The sequence below is a fragment of the Triticum dicoccoides genome, chromosome 6B, assembly GCF_002162155.2.
Source record: "Triticum dicoccoides isolate Atlit2015 ecotype Zavitan chromosome 6B, WEW_v2.0, whole genome shotgun sequence".
NCBI classification, from domain to species: Eukaryota; Viridiplantae; Streptophyta; class Magnoliopsida; order Poales; family Poaceae; genus Triticum; species Triticum dicoccoides.
Window position 1 is genome coordinate 644733782 of NC_041391.1, and position 16773 is coordinate 644750554.

Below are 16773 nucleotides of genomic sequence, written 5' to 3' on the forward strand. Positions count from 1 at the left end.
TACTAATGGTTCATCGTGGCACAGTGCACCATTACTAGTTTAAACTAGTAATGGCGCACTGTGCCACGGTGCGCCATTAGTAGTTTTGCAAAAAAAGAATAAAAAAATACAGTACTGGCGCATTCTGTGGCTGGTGCGTCATTACTAATTAGAACTAGTAATGGGGCACTTCGCTCGGATGCGTCATTAGTATGTTTGGAAAAATGAAAAAAAATGTTACTAGTGGCGCACCTAGTGTCTGGTGCGCCATTAGTGTCTTCCACACTAATGGCGCACCAGAACATGGTGCGCCATTAGTATATACTAATGGCACACCACATGACAGGTGCGCCATTAGTGTCCATCCCATCTATAGCCCTTTTGCTAGTAGCGTACATATGGTCGTGACTGATGAAAAGGTGAATGCCTATTTTGTTCTCCAGTCTTTTGCGACTCATACGCTGCTTATGCAAGTGGTGGTTGTTGTTTCTCTACATTGTTGTCTCTCTAGGACATTTAAGGGCTTTCCTTAGTTGCCTGTGATTTGAGTAGGATAAATTATGTCTTTGTAATGTTGATAGCCTATATCTTTTGACGCTGTTCTCCAGGATTATAAGATGCTTGTTGGTTACTGAATGTGTTCTCTGCGTGTGTTTTTTCATAGGGATACCATGCTAACGCGACATTACCTAACGAGGTCGTGGACATGTTTGTGGATGATCTACATGAGAGAAATTTATATGTATGTGCCAGGATCTGTGTGAAGCCCCCTGAGGTAAATACTGAGGGCAGTTTAGCTTTATTTGCGGTTATATATGCATGTGAGCTGCAAAAACTATCATGTCCTGTAAACTGTTTCTTTGCCATGCTAATTACTTTATCATTCAATTCTTGAGGGTACGCAGCTTTTATTTCACCCCTAGATTCAATCAGTCATCCATTGGCATTTCAGTTGTGTGAAATAGTTTTCATGCACCTATATGTTTTTCAACATCTCAACATATAGAAGAGACCTGATGGGAACTATCCATGTGCCTCCACATGCTTTGTATTGCATAATTTCATTAGCTTCTATAGATGGTCTCGTGCATAAAACACTACCGCACCAACAACTGAGTAATTGTATTGGTTTCTCCTCAAGTACCATAATGCAATCTTGTCTTCGATTGTAAACCCTGGTTTGGTATTTTTAGTTGCACATTTCAGTGAGAGAAAGAAAAAATAGTGTCAAAGTAGAATGCACATCGTTGTGGCATGGTAGATTCTGTCGTACGACAAAATTTGGTCAGATGGTCCTTTTAGGTTCTCTCATATTTTCTATAGATAGTTGGGTTCTCGGATACAAATATAATTTCAGTAATCCGATGATTTTGGTCAATCCCAGATTTAATTGTTTACATAGCATTGGACATTTAGTTCAGTTAAAAATATCATGCCAAGTGGCTTCCTTTATTTATGTCCAAATTAAAAATGATATGCAAATAGACTTGTGCAAGAAATAATTTTTAAATTTGTTTCTGTCCATTCTCTCAGCTCACAATGATTTCACTCCTTTTTAGGACTCCAATAGGATTTGCATATACAAATGATAATATGCATTTATATTGAACTCATCGCTGCTCTGAACTCATATCTAAACGGATCACAAATACTAGACTGAATGGACTATTGCAGAATTAACAGAAAACCAGGGACCACCATCACCCTACTAGCGTGCCTGAATCATTCATCATGTTGCACTTTAGAGTCTTCATGGTCTTCTTCTTTAAAATCACTTCTTCCACTCGTTTTCCAGACAAAAACTATTGATTTCTCAAAAGTCTTGTTGTTTCTTTTCCAACCTTTGTACTTCAGAAACCTATGAATTGTATTGATTGGCAGCCCTTGTCCCCTCATCTGTTACTGCTTCATGCTAACCAGATAACACTGTTTGAACCAGCAAAACAAGATTATTTTTCTGTTTAGATTGTAGAACATTACTGGGAGGTTCTAAGAAAAGAGTGATATTTGCAAAACCATGCTTTATTCAGCTTAATATTTTTGGACCAATCTAATCTTTATTTTTAGGTTGCCAAAGAGGCTTCTGACATGGTACTAGCTGACGACAATTTCAGTACCATAGTTGCCGCAGTTGGTGAAGGAAGATCTATTTACAGTAACATGAAAGCTTTCATAAGGTTTGTGCACTGAGAGCCTTTTTCTCACTTCTCATTGACAGTTTTGTGGTTGCCTGCGTATTTGTGCTTGTTCTATATGGCTTGCTAAAAATGATGTTCCTGAATCGAGAATGATTGTGTGATTGTGTCTGCTTTCATACTTCACATCCAGTTGGTGGAAAACCTTCTATTCCTTGAGTATTCTGAAGGCCCTTGCTTCACTGCTGCAGATATATACATGATTTCCTCAAACATTGGTGAAGTTGCTTCAATCTTCCTTACCTCTGCTTTGAGTATTCCTGAGGGGTTGATACCTATTCAATTTATATGGGTAAATCTCGTCACCGATGGCCCCTCTGCAACTGCTTTGGGTTTCAATCCGTCTGACAAGGACATCATGAAGAAACCACCAAGGAGGAGCGATGACTCATTGATTACTCCCTGGATTTTGTTCTGTTACCTGGTAAATGATCACCACATATCTGTTTGATCTGTTTTAGGCATCTCTACCTTTCTTCTCGAGATTATAATTCTCACCAATCACATAACTTGCAGGTCATTGGCCTTTACATGGGGGTTACAACCGTTTGGTCATCCGGTACACCCACGGATCTTTCATGGGCATTGATCTCACTAGAGATGGCCACACTTGTCAGTTATCATAGCCCTCGAACTGCGGCCAGTGCTCTAGCTGGGACAACTTCACAGCTGCGCCCTTCATTGCTCGTGCTAGAACTTTCACCTTCGACGACAACCCCTGTGACCACTTCCAGGCCCGCAAAGTGAAGGAAACGACGCTCTCACTGTCCATGCTCGTGGCGATCGAGATGTTCAACTCGCTCAACGCCCTCTTAGGGGACACGAGCCTGCTAAGGATGCCTTCGTGGGTCAACCCGTGGCTGCTCCTGGCCATGTCGGTGTCATTCGGGCTGCACTTCATCATCCTCTGCGTGTCGTTGCTCGCGCAGGTGTTTGGCATCGTGCCACTCAGCCTTAAAGAGTGGCTCCTGGTGCTCCTTGTCGCGCTCCCGATCAGGGCACGAGGATCTATTCACCGCCGTGGATAGGCCGCTCCAGTTCGCGTAGACTGCCACCGTCCTGGAGGTACACCACCTGCCAGCAACATGCTAGATCTTGCTTGGCATTTTCTTTCTCTTGATCTATTTGTTTTTGAGCTTTGCGTTCTATGGGCTTTGGACTCACATCTCGCAGGCACCTGAAGGCGGCCGGAAGGAGGCAAGCGACAGCCTCACCGCTGACACACTAGCCGTTGACGCCCGAGGCGACGACCGGATCCTGGCCGTCCCCTCCCCTTCCCGTCAGATCCGTCAAGGTCCAGAGGACGACGGCGACCATCTCTGGTAGCCGGTAGGTCCCATCTGAGGGAGGAGGGCTGGGGGCTGGAGGGATGGAGAAGCTCTCATCGGCGGCAGCTTTCACGAAGGGGCGATGTGTACGACTCCTGTGACCACGCCTGCAGCATCTGTCTTGAGGCCTTCTGTGACAGTGAGTCCTGCACGGTAGATACCTTTGTCTTGTGGATATAATGGTGATTGGCGATGGAAATCTTTCGATTCAGTGGTAGACGTGTCTGAAGTTGAATCTGTTCTGTTTTTTTTTTGTTTTGAATTGTCACAGGTTACAAGTTGCAAGAATGATTTGCATCTCCAGTGCATCCTTGAGTGGTGAGGACCATGCTTTCTTGCCTTTGCAATTTGACCAAAAGTTCGGTAACCATTCGACAAGGTGAGATCTCCTAATCTCCCCCCTACTGTTTTCTCTTTAGGCTGATTTGATTTTACTCTGTTTGTGTGAGTGGGAGTGGTGTTACTTTGCAACCATGAATAGTGAAGTACATGGCTTCATGTCTTGGATAGTTTTCACTTTAGATTTAGATGGCATTGGTTGTGTGCGATAATATTGTCACTTGGTGGTTTTGATAGGATAGTGCCTCATCCTATAGGACATGCTTAGACCATCTGAATATTTTTTTCCGGACAACACACTTGCACCATGATTTATAAGATTTTCTTTATCTCACATGTTGGCATGAGGGATTCACTATCTTCAGTGAGGCCAATCATTTTCCCTAAATGGTGGTGTTACATAAAAATTTACATGTACTGCATCACACTATAGTGTCTTTTTTTAGCCTTGTAGGTATATTAGATAAGTATATCTAAGAAATGGTCAATGTTTTATGATGATTGGTTCGTGTTGTGGAGCTACTGGGAATGATCATACGAACCAAGTCAACCATAATTTTTTTTTGTTCTGGTTCGGATACTAAAGGTTGTTTATATATGAAAAGAAAATATGCTTCCAGAAATGTATACACCAACTGCAGTCCTCCACACACAAACATGTTGCCAGGATTCCATTCAACCAAATTCTAAATGATAAAATATTATATAGGTATTTAAATTCAAAATCTTGTTGGTAGCTTACCAAGCTGACCGCTTGATTAAATTCAAGTGGAAAAAAGTTTGCATCATTTCGTGCCGATTTTATTGTTAACACCAATTACGTACTCCCTCCGTTCCGTTATGTAAGGTGTATTATTTTTGGCACGGTGACCAAGGCATGGAATTATAGACATGTTAGGACTAAATTACCCTTGGCAAATTTGTTGATTAGTGGTAAGTAAATCAATTAGTCCAGGAATATAAGAGATGCATGCAATTGATAGAGAGATACTTTCCTTCTTTTGCTAAAGGAGGGATACAGACAATCAGAAGAGGGATACTTTTCATTTTTCTGGAGGGCTAACAAGGGAATTATGAGGAATTAGAAGAAATGCACCTTACATTCTGGAATTTTACCAAAAAACAAATACACCTTATATAAAGGAACGGGGGGAGTAATAAACTATCTGTGAATAAGATAGTGGTAAGAGATGCAGTAGAGCCTGAATAATTTGGTATCTTTGCACCTTTAGTACTCCTATTACTAAATGGCTCCACACAAGCGAAACTAGCTGAAACTACACATGCTGAGAAGACAAACTCAAGTAGAAGAGCAACATGGATATGCAATTTTACATTCTCTACCCCCTCGGTGAAGAAATATAAGAGCATTTAGATCACTAAAGTAGTGATCTAAACGCTCTTATATTTCTTTATGGTAGGAGTAACATCTATTTGTTCTAAGCATTTTGCTAAATGACTGCATGGAATTAATTGCAATATTTTTTTAGGCATCTCGGCTTTTGTGGGTAAAAGGATCCACGTATCGGTTGACGTTGGGGATCATCTGTCTGTATACCAACTATCTCATGATTTATTTTACCGCTGACTACCATGACATGGTCTAAAGACTAAACTTCGAGGATTTTGTAGAATTGGCTTGTGTTAAGCATTTGTACTGTGATTTTAACCTGCTAATTTGGTTCATACTGAGATATTAATACCATGCAACATTTAGTTCTCTGTTTGTACTCAACCATAACTATTATATGTGTTATGCTTCCTCCTGCTTTTCTTTCGAGAAGTATTGTTTTCATTTTAATTAGGGCCTTTAAGATACGATTCTGTAATTGTTCATGTTCATACCATATACTAATATGTGATGTTGTTTTATATCTGTACTGCGTTTTAAACTTGCTATAGCTGGAACGGAACTGAAACAGATGGAATGTTCCTTCTTCACTTTATTCTTATCCATGCTAAGCCTTACCTACTTGACAAAAACGTTGGGACCGGCACCCTCATGCCAAGGTGCGATCTCGATCTAGTACTTATTATTGAAGTCACAATGGGATGGCTCTCTTCGCGAAGATCAAGATGGATATGAAGATGGTCTAAAATGGAGCCCGGATGCAAAAGTTATGACAAGTTCAAAGATGCTCATGTTGACACCAGATTAAAGAATGGATTGAAACCCAATTAAAATGGCCTCAACTGGAAAAAGTTTCAACATGAAAGTTGTGCGTATCGTTGAAACGGATAATTCTGATACAAAAATCATCTCAATCCGAGAACATATGCAAAAGTTAGAGCCATTTGAATACGGCTTTGTCACGAGGCAAAACTGGCTCGCCCCATCAGACACGGTGTCTGATGGGTAGCGCGAGCGATTCAGCCCTGAACATGTCCTCGTATCAAAAAACGTTCAACATGAAAGTTGTTCGTCTCGTCGAATCGAGTAAATATGCTTTTGGGCGCATTTTTATCTGAGGTCGTTTACTACCACAAAAAAGACCCGCAAGGTGCAGCCAGTTTAAACCAAACTGTTTTGGAAAGTTCGGACAAAACCAATCCGAATTTGACTAGGGTTTTGGGCGTGAATCGAAGCCTTTTCCTTGCACGGGAAGTCCAGCCGCCTCTTATATACCTAAGGGGTGACGGCCGATTCAACAACACACAATCGAACAAATACATTTACTACTTTTTCGTGTTCATCTATCTCCTATCCTTGTTCTTCTTCTTCCTCGTTCTTCGTTCGTTCTTCTTGTTGCTGGGCGGCGAACCTCGAGGCCCTAGGGGCAGTCAGGACGATCTAGGGCAGCCCATAGCCGCGCCGCGCCCTGACGAGGTCTCTCTCGGGCGTATGGGGTTTTGGGTCCTCAAAAGCACCCGCCGGATTGCTTGCGTACCGCGCTTCCGGACGGGTCTCCTTCGACGTGAGCTGTGATGCATCTCCCTCGGTGTTGGAGGTACACGGTGACATGTTCGTGCCTGAACATAACCATCTTTTGATACTTCATTTATGATTAATAATTCTGAAAAATCCAATTATTCTAGTGCAAAATAGACAGGCGCCGCAACACGCGCCATCAACGATCTAGTGTACAAAAAAATGAGGCACCTGCTTGGCGAGAAGCCAGCGCCTATGAGGAAAGTCTAAATTCAGAATATATGCATGGACTACTTGAGCCTTTTGCATAGTTTTTTACTAGAAGTAGTTCAACAATTTACAGTTAGCATTTTAAGAAAGAGTATTTGTATGTGTGCATCTTCAGCCATGTTTCTTCTCTTTTATGTCAATGCAAGACCTTATATGAATTTAAATGATGTAATTGATGCATGCTTCCCATCCTTAATATTTGTCATATCTGAGTTGAAGCAATGCCTGTCACTTAGCTGTATTTGTTTGTCAATATGCTAGGTGCTCATTCAGATTCTTGCCCATCAAAGAATCATTCAAACCAAATGCTGAATCTCCCCACAGTCGTGGTGGTAGCATTGCGAACAACAGGAGCATCGCAGATGGAAAGACTGGAGAGAATAGCAACCGATGGGTTGACATCCCCCACAATCGTAGCTGGAGCGTCATGGAGGGTGTCGCGTCGCGGTCACGTTGATTGTAGAGGAATCCGACGAGTTGCTCAAGAGTGGTGATAGCCCTTTGTGCTGATGTCGAGGTAGCCGAGAGCGTAGGGTGGTGTAGCCGTGGTTAAGATAGCCGTGCAAACAACATCGTGGTCGATGTCGAGTTGGCATAGCCGGTGTCAAGGAAGTCGCGGTGGAGCCGTGGGCACAAGGAGGCGCCGAGTTAGTCATGGGCGCAGTGGTGTCGAAGTAGTGGTGCGCTGGGGAGAAGACGTTGTTGACAAGGCATCGCGCCGGGTTTGCCAAACCCAGGGACACACCGTGGATGAAGGCATGCATCAGTGTTGCCAGCACCGGGCATGCGTAGACGGACAAAGACGAAGTTGACAAAGCGCCACCCCAGACTTGCCAGGCTCGGGGACACGTCGTGGACGAAGGCACGCATCTATGTTGCCAGCATCGGGCATGCATAGACGGGGACCTGCACGAGATGTACGCCATGTCGCAGAAGTCGGAGGGGCCAGCAGAGAAGGACCAATGACGGTTGCGGGGCCAATCGGCGAAGGGCGATGTCACCATTCATGCTAAACTATGTCAAAAGGGCCAAAATAGTGAATTTGCCCATGCATGGTCGGCTATACTGTTGTCATGGTGAGTTGAGTTGAGGAGCTGTGAGCATCTACAACCGAGTGCCCCCAAACCGGCCTCAAACGACTGGGAGGCCTGCCCGGTCACTGGCCGGTCACAAAAATATGACCTATACGGGCGCCTCAAACGGGCTTCAAATGCCCAGGCTGACTGGCACCCCTCATATCCAGCCCAAATATGGGGCCGATATGCGGGCGCTCGAGCGCATCCGTCGCGTAGGACTAACAATGGGGTCCCATGCGGAATCACCCAGAAACCCGGCGGTCCGACGAAGGCCTCCTCCATCGCCGCGGTGTGGCCACGTGCCGCCGCTCTGGCTCGCCGCCCAAGGCCAAATCCAGCTATTCAAGCCTGCTAACGTCCCCAACCCTAGCCCATCCACCTCCTCGCTCTCTGCGCCGCCACCCGAGCCAGTCTGCCTCCTCTCACCCGCTCTCCCGTGTTGTCCGGCATCGCCATGGTCCGGCGCAAGATCACGACGTACGCTATGCTAAATCCAGAGCGCCGGAGGCAGACCACGGAGGTGATCCAAGTGAGGCACGCTACCCGCATCGTTGCCAGGCTGCCTCTAGACTCACCGGAGCCAGAGGTGGAGGAGCGGCAGTAGCCGGAGGAGGAGGAGGGAGAGCAGCTACCGAGGCCGATGGAGGTGACGGATCCGGAGGAGGAGGCGGAGCAGTGATACATCCCAAATGTATCTATTTTTTCAAACACTTGTGCTCTTGTTTTGGACTCTAATTTTCATGATTTGAATGGAACTAACCCAGACTGATGTTGTTTTCAGCAAAATTGACATGGTGTTATTTTTGTGCTGAAATAAAAGATCTCGGATCGAGCTGAAAATGTACAGAGAATATTTTCAGAACATATAAAAATAATTGGAGAAGAGGACTACCAAAGGGGGGCCACCCAGGAGCCACAAGCCCAGGGGCGTGCCCCCGAGGCTTGTGGGCCCCCTGGAGCCTCCGGCAACCCTAATTCCAACTCCATAAGTACCTATTCGCCGAGAGAAACAACAGAGAGAAATTTTTATTGCATTTTACAATACGGAGCCTTCGACACCTCATGTTCTTCATCGGGAAGGCTGATCTAGAGTTCATTCGGGGCACCGAAGAGGGGGGATTCAACACCATCGTCATCCTCAACCATCCTCCATCAACAATTTCATGATGCTCATCACCGCGAGTGAATAATTTCTTCATAGGCTCGCTGGATGGTGATGGGTTGAATGAGATTTGGTGTGTAATCGAGTCAATTTGTTAGGGCTTTGATCCCTAGTAACCACTATGTTCTGAGATTGATGTTGCTATGATTTTGCTATGCTTAATAATGCTTGTCACTAGGGCCCGAGTGCCATGATTTCACATTTGATCCCTTTATATTTTCATGCATATATTTGAGTTCTTGATCCTATCTTGCAAGATATATGCATCTATTACGTGCTATGATCCACATACCCCAAGGTGACTATAATTGGGATTCTTTTCGGCGATTGTCGTAGTTTGCGGAGTTCATGTATTCACTATGTGCTAATGCTTTATTCTGTTCTCTATTAAAAAGATGCCTTAATATCCCTTAGATTTCCTTATAGACCCCGCTGCCCCGGGAGGGTAGGGGGAGGGTAGGACAAAAGATGTCATGCACGTTCTTATTACAAGCATGTATGACTATATACGGAATACATGCCTACATTACATTGATGAATTGGAGCTATTGTGTATCGCTCTAGGTTGTGACTATTACATGATGAATGTCATCCAACACAAATATCATCACTGATCCAATGCCTATGCTTTTCATATATTGATCTTTGCCAAGTTACTACTGTTGTTGCTGCTGTTACAATCACTACAAATTGCTATTGTTACTTTTCCTGTAACTGTTCAAGATATCTTCCAATATTCCGATAAATCGGTTGATTTATCGCTTACCGATGTCTGACCGATAAGTTAAATTAGCCAATAAATCAGCAGATATGGCCATAAATCGGCTGATATGCCGATAAACTGGCCGATTTATCCCTTATCATGGGTCGACCGATAAGTTCCCGATAAGCGATGTCCCCAACATTGGTTCTTGTTACTGTTGTTGTTATTGTTACCACTTCTATCAAACTATCATACTACTGTGCTACTAAACACTTTGCTACAGATATTTAGTTCTCTAGGTGTGGCGGAATTGACAACTCAATTGTTAATACTTGCAAATATTCTTTGGCTCTCCTTGTGTTGAATCAATAAATTTGGATGAAATACTACCCTCGAAGACTGTTGTGATCCCCTATACTTGTGGATTATGAAGACGTTTTCCTGGCGCCGTTGCCGTGGAGCATAGCTCTATTTGTTGAGTCACTTGGAATTTATATCTGTTGATCATTGTGAAGAATCTGAAAGATACTAGAACCAAGATCGTACCCTCTAAGACGAGAGGAGGTAAGGAAGTGTCATCAGACTCTGCACTTGATTCACCTTCTGTTTTGAGTAGGCTTGCAACACCATCACTTGTTATTAATTCAGATATGTCGCAAGTAATTGATGATACTACTTCTGCTATAAATAAAACTTGTGATGATGCTAGTATTCTGCTTCATGATACTGTGCCATTGGGTGAATTTCTTGATGAACAACTTGCTAAATTTAAAGAACTTAAAATTGTTGAAACTGATGAAAATCATAATTCTCCTATTGTGCCTAGCTCTCCTACTAGAGTTGAAATACCTGAGGGTTATATTATTGACGGGGAGATAGCTAGAAATTTTCTTTCTTCTAATGATAGAGATGGTGTTAAGAAATTACTGAGTAGGCTTAAAGAACAATCTGTGATGGAGAAAATGAAATATGATACTAAATTTGCTACTTCTCCTATTTTTGTTATTGATAAGGATTATGAATTCTCCGCCGATCCCGAGTAAATTACTTTGGTTGAATCTGATCATTTTCATGGTTATGAAACTGAAACTGTTGTGACACACCTTACTAAATTAAATGATATAGCCATCCTATTTGCTCATGATGAAAAAAAAGCTATTACTATATTCTTAAGTTGTTTCCTTTTCCACTAAAAGGTGATGCTAAGAAGTTATTTAATACTCTTGCTCCTGGTTGTTTGCACAGTCCTCGGGATATGATATATTACTTCTCTAAAAAATATTTTTCTGCTCATAAGAAACAAGTTGCCTTATAGGAAATATTTAACTTTTTGCAAATTGAAAAAGAGAATCTCCCTCAAGCTTGGTTGAGGCTTCTCCAATTACTTAACGCTTTGCCTGATCATCCTCTCAAGAAAAATTAAATACGTGATATCTTTTATAATGGACTAATCGATGCTTCTAGGGACTAACTAGATAGTTGTGCGGTTTTTTTTCAGTGAACGAACTATTGGACAGACTGAAGAACTATTGAATAATATATTGAGAAATGATAATGATTGGACACTTCCTGAATTACCACCTAAGCCTAGGCTTGGGAGTTCGGTTTATATGGTTAATACGGTTCGGTTTATCCGGTTTTCATAATTTCGGTTTTGGAGAAATGGAAACCGAAATAATCACACAAAATTTAGAAACCAAACCATATTCACCAAAATATATCGGTTCGGTTTGCTCGGTTAACTGAAAAACCGAAGTACATGCACCCATCAGTATAAGTGTAAGAATCATTGAGTGGTGATTTGCATTGTATGGAATGCACAAAATAATCACATGAGCTAGTAACCTTAATATCAATCATAAACTAAGCTTGGAATCCTATAACTAATTGTTGGAAGAATACAACTATTGATTGTGTTGCATGCAAACAATAGTAAAATAATCTAAGTAGATTAAATTATTCATTCTAGCATGGGGACGCGGTGTTTTGGATCCTAGGCGCGGATTAAATTGGCGAATAACTTTTCAAAATGTGTATTTAGACAATAGGTGCATATGCACCTAGGAGCCATTGCCAATTTCCACTAGCATGGTGTTATTTATAGTAGTGCTACTTCGATCCAAAGATTAGAACCTCAGAGCACCGGTCCAAGTACCTTTGATCGACCGACTAGCCGGATAGCCAACACAACCAACAAGGATTGCCGGTGATTGCTGGCTCGCCGAAGCCGGCTGGACGATGAGTTGTTCGCCAAAGGCTGGAGAGAGGGGCGGCTGATGGTATCACTATTGATGACTAGGTTTTCATACGACGGAAGTGGGAGCATGGGGTGATTACATTAGTTATTCCTAAGTTACAACTGGGATGGGTCGATCAGTAAAACGACTCTGTATCAAACGACCATGTGTAACACACCAGATCAAAGGGGGAAAGGGGATCGAAGATGAGAACGAAGGAGGCAGGTGAGGAATACTTGGAGAGGGGGAAGGAGGTGAGATTGCAGTGGAAAGGTTCACGTACAGAGTAGTTTACACACGCATGCCTCGCTCAGCCACAGGCGGCCTCTGTTAACTCTACACGCACGGGCCAGCTGGCCGGACCCACCCGTCAGGTTCCTTGTCACACTAAGCTAGAGATTAGGTGTGACATTCTCCCCTCCTTAAGGTGCCTCTTCTTCCTCTTCCGACTAGAGCGTGGTGGCCGGAATCGCTTGCGGAGGACGTTGTAATCTTCCCACATTGCTGGTGCCTTGTCTCCTGCTCCCCACTGGACCTTGATCTACACCACCGACTCGTCTCTGTGCTTCATCATGCGCCGAGCCCTCGACGGTCTTGCACGTCGCATCGACATCAGCCTGGGTCAGATCGATCTTCTTGGCGAGACCACGCATCTCCTGCGAGATCTACGTGTTGAACGTAGCTTGCATCCTGATCTGCTTGTCGTGGGCCGCCTTTTGCTCGTCCATCTTGGAGAGGAGGGACTCGAGCAGCTTGGTGATGTTATTGTTGCTCTCATCCATGGCGGCCAACACCTGTCGCGTGGCCGCCAAAGCTTTCAGGGGCGCCGTCGCCTTGCTCTGGAGAGATTGAACCCCGCGGCGGAGTTCGGGTGTGCTTGCCGGATCAGCTCACATCGGCGCGATGGATGTTACCGATCTACAACCTGCGCGAAGGGAAAAAATTGGCGGCGAAATTGGCTCTGATACCACTTGTAACACACCAGATCGAAGGGGAAAGGGGATCGGGGATGAGAACGAAGGAGGCAGGTGAGGAATACTTGGAGAGGAGGAAGGAGGTGAGATTGCAGTGGAAAGGTTCAGGTACAAAGTAGTTTACACACGCATGCCTCACTCAGCCATAGGCGGCCTCTTTTAACTCCACACGCACGGGCCAGCTGGCGGCCAGTTGGCCGGACCCACCCGTCAGGTTCCTTGTCACACTAAGCTAGAGATTAGGTGTGACACCCTGTTGCGCATACGTAAACAAGGTATTACACGAGGCATCGTACATATCGGTTTCTTCGACCTATACGGTTTCTGGGCAATTGAAGCCGAACAAACACCAAACAACGAACAACCATAGAGTTTCCCACCAAACCAAAAAGCAGACCACTAAATTAACCGGCAAAACGGTTAATACGGTTCGGTTCGGTTCGGTTTTCCGGTTTCGGTTTAACAGTGCCCACCCCTACCTAAGGCAACTCCGAAGAAGAGAGGTATTCTATTCCTCAGTCATGAATATATGCAAGAGGCCGAGAAATCTATGAAAGAAAATGATATTAAATCTGAAAATGTTAAGAATTTACCACCTATTGAAGAAATACATGGCTCGACACCCTGACACAGGTAGTAAGGATAAATTCTCTTTATATATTCGATGAAAGTGATATTCTTTATAATAAATCTGCTAGTTAATGCCTGGATGAATTTGATAACTTACCTGGACGGGTCGACGACTGATCATGAAGAGTCGTGGCCTAGGCTAGTGGTCCACATTGCATTTGGTGGATGCGCTGGCTTACCATCTCCTCGAGTGGAAGAGTGGACGTCATAATTTATGATGGAGGGGGTACGCGTTCGCGCGGCCGCTATCAATTGTCTAGTTAAAAACTTTAATCTTAATTTGCTACGTTGAACACTTAAATTTGAATTTGCTGGTCTTTCGAAAACAATCTTGTTTGTCAGTTTCAATGCAAGGTGGGCATATGGACCATGCAAAAAAAAAGGTGGGCATATGGACGTGTGCCATGTGTTCACCCGTCCTGGTGCCGCGCACATTGTTCAGATTTCCTTGCTTGCCTTGATGTATTATTGAGCAATATGTTTAGCTGACAAAATGATGAATTACAAAAACAAACGAGGAAACAGAACAGTCTATACAAAAAAGTTGAACAAGACTGACAACGTTAGTGAGTTCTCTTTTTCTATCAAAAAAAGCCTTAAAGATACAGAACAGAACATGAGTCAAGCAACATCAGTAAGTTCCTGGGCTGGTACAGTAGTATTATTTCTTGAAGTGATCGGGAAATTAATCACAGGCGGAAATACACACAAAGGTAATGCACTGGCATATACAGAAGACAAGAAGTAATTCATAACATTTGCCTGCTCAGTAGCAGCGATTTCGAGGTTGAATAGAAAACAATGCCACAAGTGAGCAATTTCTGTTTGCATATGAATTATCTCATCAAGTTGTTGCCTTCCTGACAGATTATCCAAAGAATCACCCTGTGCAATCGGGCCTTTTACTGGAACCTGAAAAGAAAAACATTAGTGCAAACAGAGTTCAGCTGCGCAGTCCTATTTCCCCATTGCTTTGCTCCTCATTCGCCAACACAAAATATCAACCTGATTTCGCCAGCTTCCTGGCAGCAAAGTTAACAACAACAAACAACACACTGCTAAAGGCCTAAAGCCTAAAGCACCTGACCAACGGTTTCAGCTGACTGACTGAAACCGGAGCCCTACAACATGCTTCATCAAGCAAACTACACAAAAGGGCAAAGAAGACATGAGATGGACGATTCTAAATTGCTTCCCGAACACATCGAACATACTTGAGATACTACTTGCAGAGAAAGGATATGCTGCAAAACAGAACCCACCACCCCAAAAGGGACAAAGAAGACATGAGACGAACAATGCTGAAGTGCTTCCCCAACAGCAAACATACTCGAGATACTACTTGCAGAGAAAGGATATGCTACAAAACAGAACGCACCACCCCAAAAGGGACAAAGAAGACATGAGACGAACACTGCTGAATTGCTTCATCTTCATTGCAGAAGCAACACCTTTTGTTCCTCTACCATTTGCATCTCGATAGATTGGATCTTATTTGGAATAATCCCTCGATAGATACATCAGACAAATATCTTCATCTAAATTTGGATTTTCAGTTTCCCACGTGATAATATCAAATGAAGCCTTCAAAAAATAAAAGTAAATTCCACCGAGTCCAGCGTCCAGAATGATGTAGAGCCACCATAGCAAGACACCTTGCAATCAGCCCATATTCCCCAAGCATCACCAGACCTTGCAATCAGCCCATATTCCCCAAGCACCACCAGACCATCACGTCCCACTGCTTTTTGCAAAGATGGGAAAAGCAGAGAACAGCATAAGGCAGGGAATCAAGTGATTGATTTCAACCGGGAATAACTTAGCCGGCGGGGTAAAGACCAACTGACTTTTGGCCACTACTCTCCAGCTATAAATAGACCACACCCGCATGCGTTAGGTGCCGTGCATCCATCAGGTTCCTTGTGTTTTTTCATGCATATGCTCGTTCTTCTTTTCGCTATTGCAAATCCAAGAGTGCAACGCAACATCGCCCCTTTACCACGAAAACCGCCATGGCCAGAGGCTACGCAGGCCGGTTCCAGGCCTTCTCCAAAGCCGCTCTTCTTGGTTTGGTCCTCTTATCCATGGTGACCTGGGTGCTGCATGCATGTTCTTGCCTGAGGGCCTTCCTCTTTGTGTCACTTCCTTCTGCTGCTTCAGCGATCGCCACACCCAAGTGCCTCTTCATCTTCTCCAACATCATCGTCCTCTTCCTCGCCACCGAGTGCAGGCTCTCGCGGAACGGTGCTCGATCCACAAGCACTAGCGACGATGACATAGATGCTGTGGTCCGTGAGCTTGTGGCTTTTACACACGCACTCAAAGAGACCCATGCTGCAGAAGAGATCGTCAAAGCAGAACAAGAAGTTAGTGTACGCATGACCACGCAGCAGCTAGATCAATGTGAAAAGGAAGAAGAGAGTGACGTCGCACTGCTTAATAATTTAGGTGATGACCTGCAAGAAGAGGTGATGAAGGAAGAAGACTGTGAGGAGGCAACGGAGCTGCCTACCGAGGAGCTGAATAGGAGAGTGGAAGACTTCATTGCAAGATTCAACATGGAGAGGCAGCTCGAGGCAAGGATGGTCGTGTGTTGCTGCTGACGAAAGTGGCTTAATCATGTTTGTTTTTGTGTGATTAAGGTATTTACCAAAGCTGGTACTAGTAACTTATCAAGTCACTTGTGTTTTGTAATTAAGGTATTTGCCAAAGCTGGTACCGGTACCTTATCAAGTCACTTGTGTTTGTGTAATTAAGGTATTTGCCAAAGCTGGTACCGGTACCTTATCAAGTCAAATGTGCAGCAAGCTGAAATAATATGCTTGTGATGTATATTCCACGTTTGCTATTATGCAAGCAACATAATTACACATTCCTTCTTTATGTTCGACTTTCGATGCAGATCCGTGGTTGAGATTAAAACTTGCCTCTTCAGCTAAAGAGCAAGTTATCCTTCTAGTTTTTGATAAGTAAAGCTGGACAAATTACTCCTTTCAGGTAAATTTAGGGGG

At 43.8% G+C, this 16773-nt stretch overlaps 1 protein-coding gene, 1 non-coding gene and 1 pseudogene across 2 annotated transcripts; all 3 read left to right on the forward strand.

The window, feature by feature from the left end:
• Window positions 1–687: 687 nt before the first annotated feature.
• Window positions 688–3231, forward strand: LOC119322188 (annotated as a pseudogene).
• A 10620-nt stretch (window positions 3232–13851) lies between these two features.
• Window positions 13852–14011, forward strand: LOC119326861. Its single transcript, XR_005158226.1, has one exon. It is a non-coding gene; the product is annotated as a U1 spliceosomal RNA (small nuclear RNA).
• Window positions 14012–15648: 1637 nt separating this feature from the next.
• LOC119325464 lies at window positions 15649–16645 on the forward strand. Its single transcript, XM_037599206.1, has one exon. The coding sequence runs from the start codon at window positions 15775–15777 to the stop codon at window positions 16363–16365; it is 591 nt and encodes a 196-aa protein (XP_037455103.1). The 5' UTR covers window positions 15649–15774; the 3' UTR covers window positions 16366–16645.
• Window positions 16646–16773: the final 128 nt, after the last annotated feature.

Excerpts from the sequence above, each read along its gene's own strand:
- LOC119325464 (XM_037599206.1), top strand. The coding sequence starts at position 15,775 with ATGGCCAGAGGCTACGCAGGCCGGTTCCAGGCCTTCTCCAAAGCCGCT.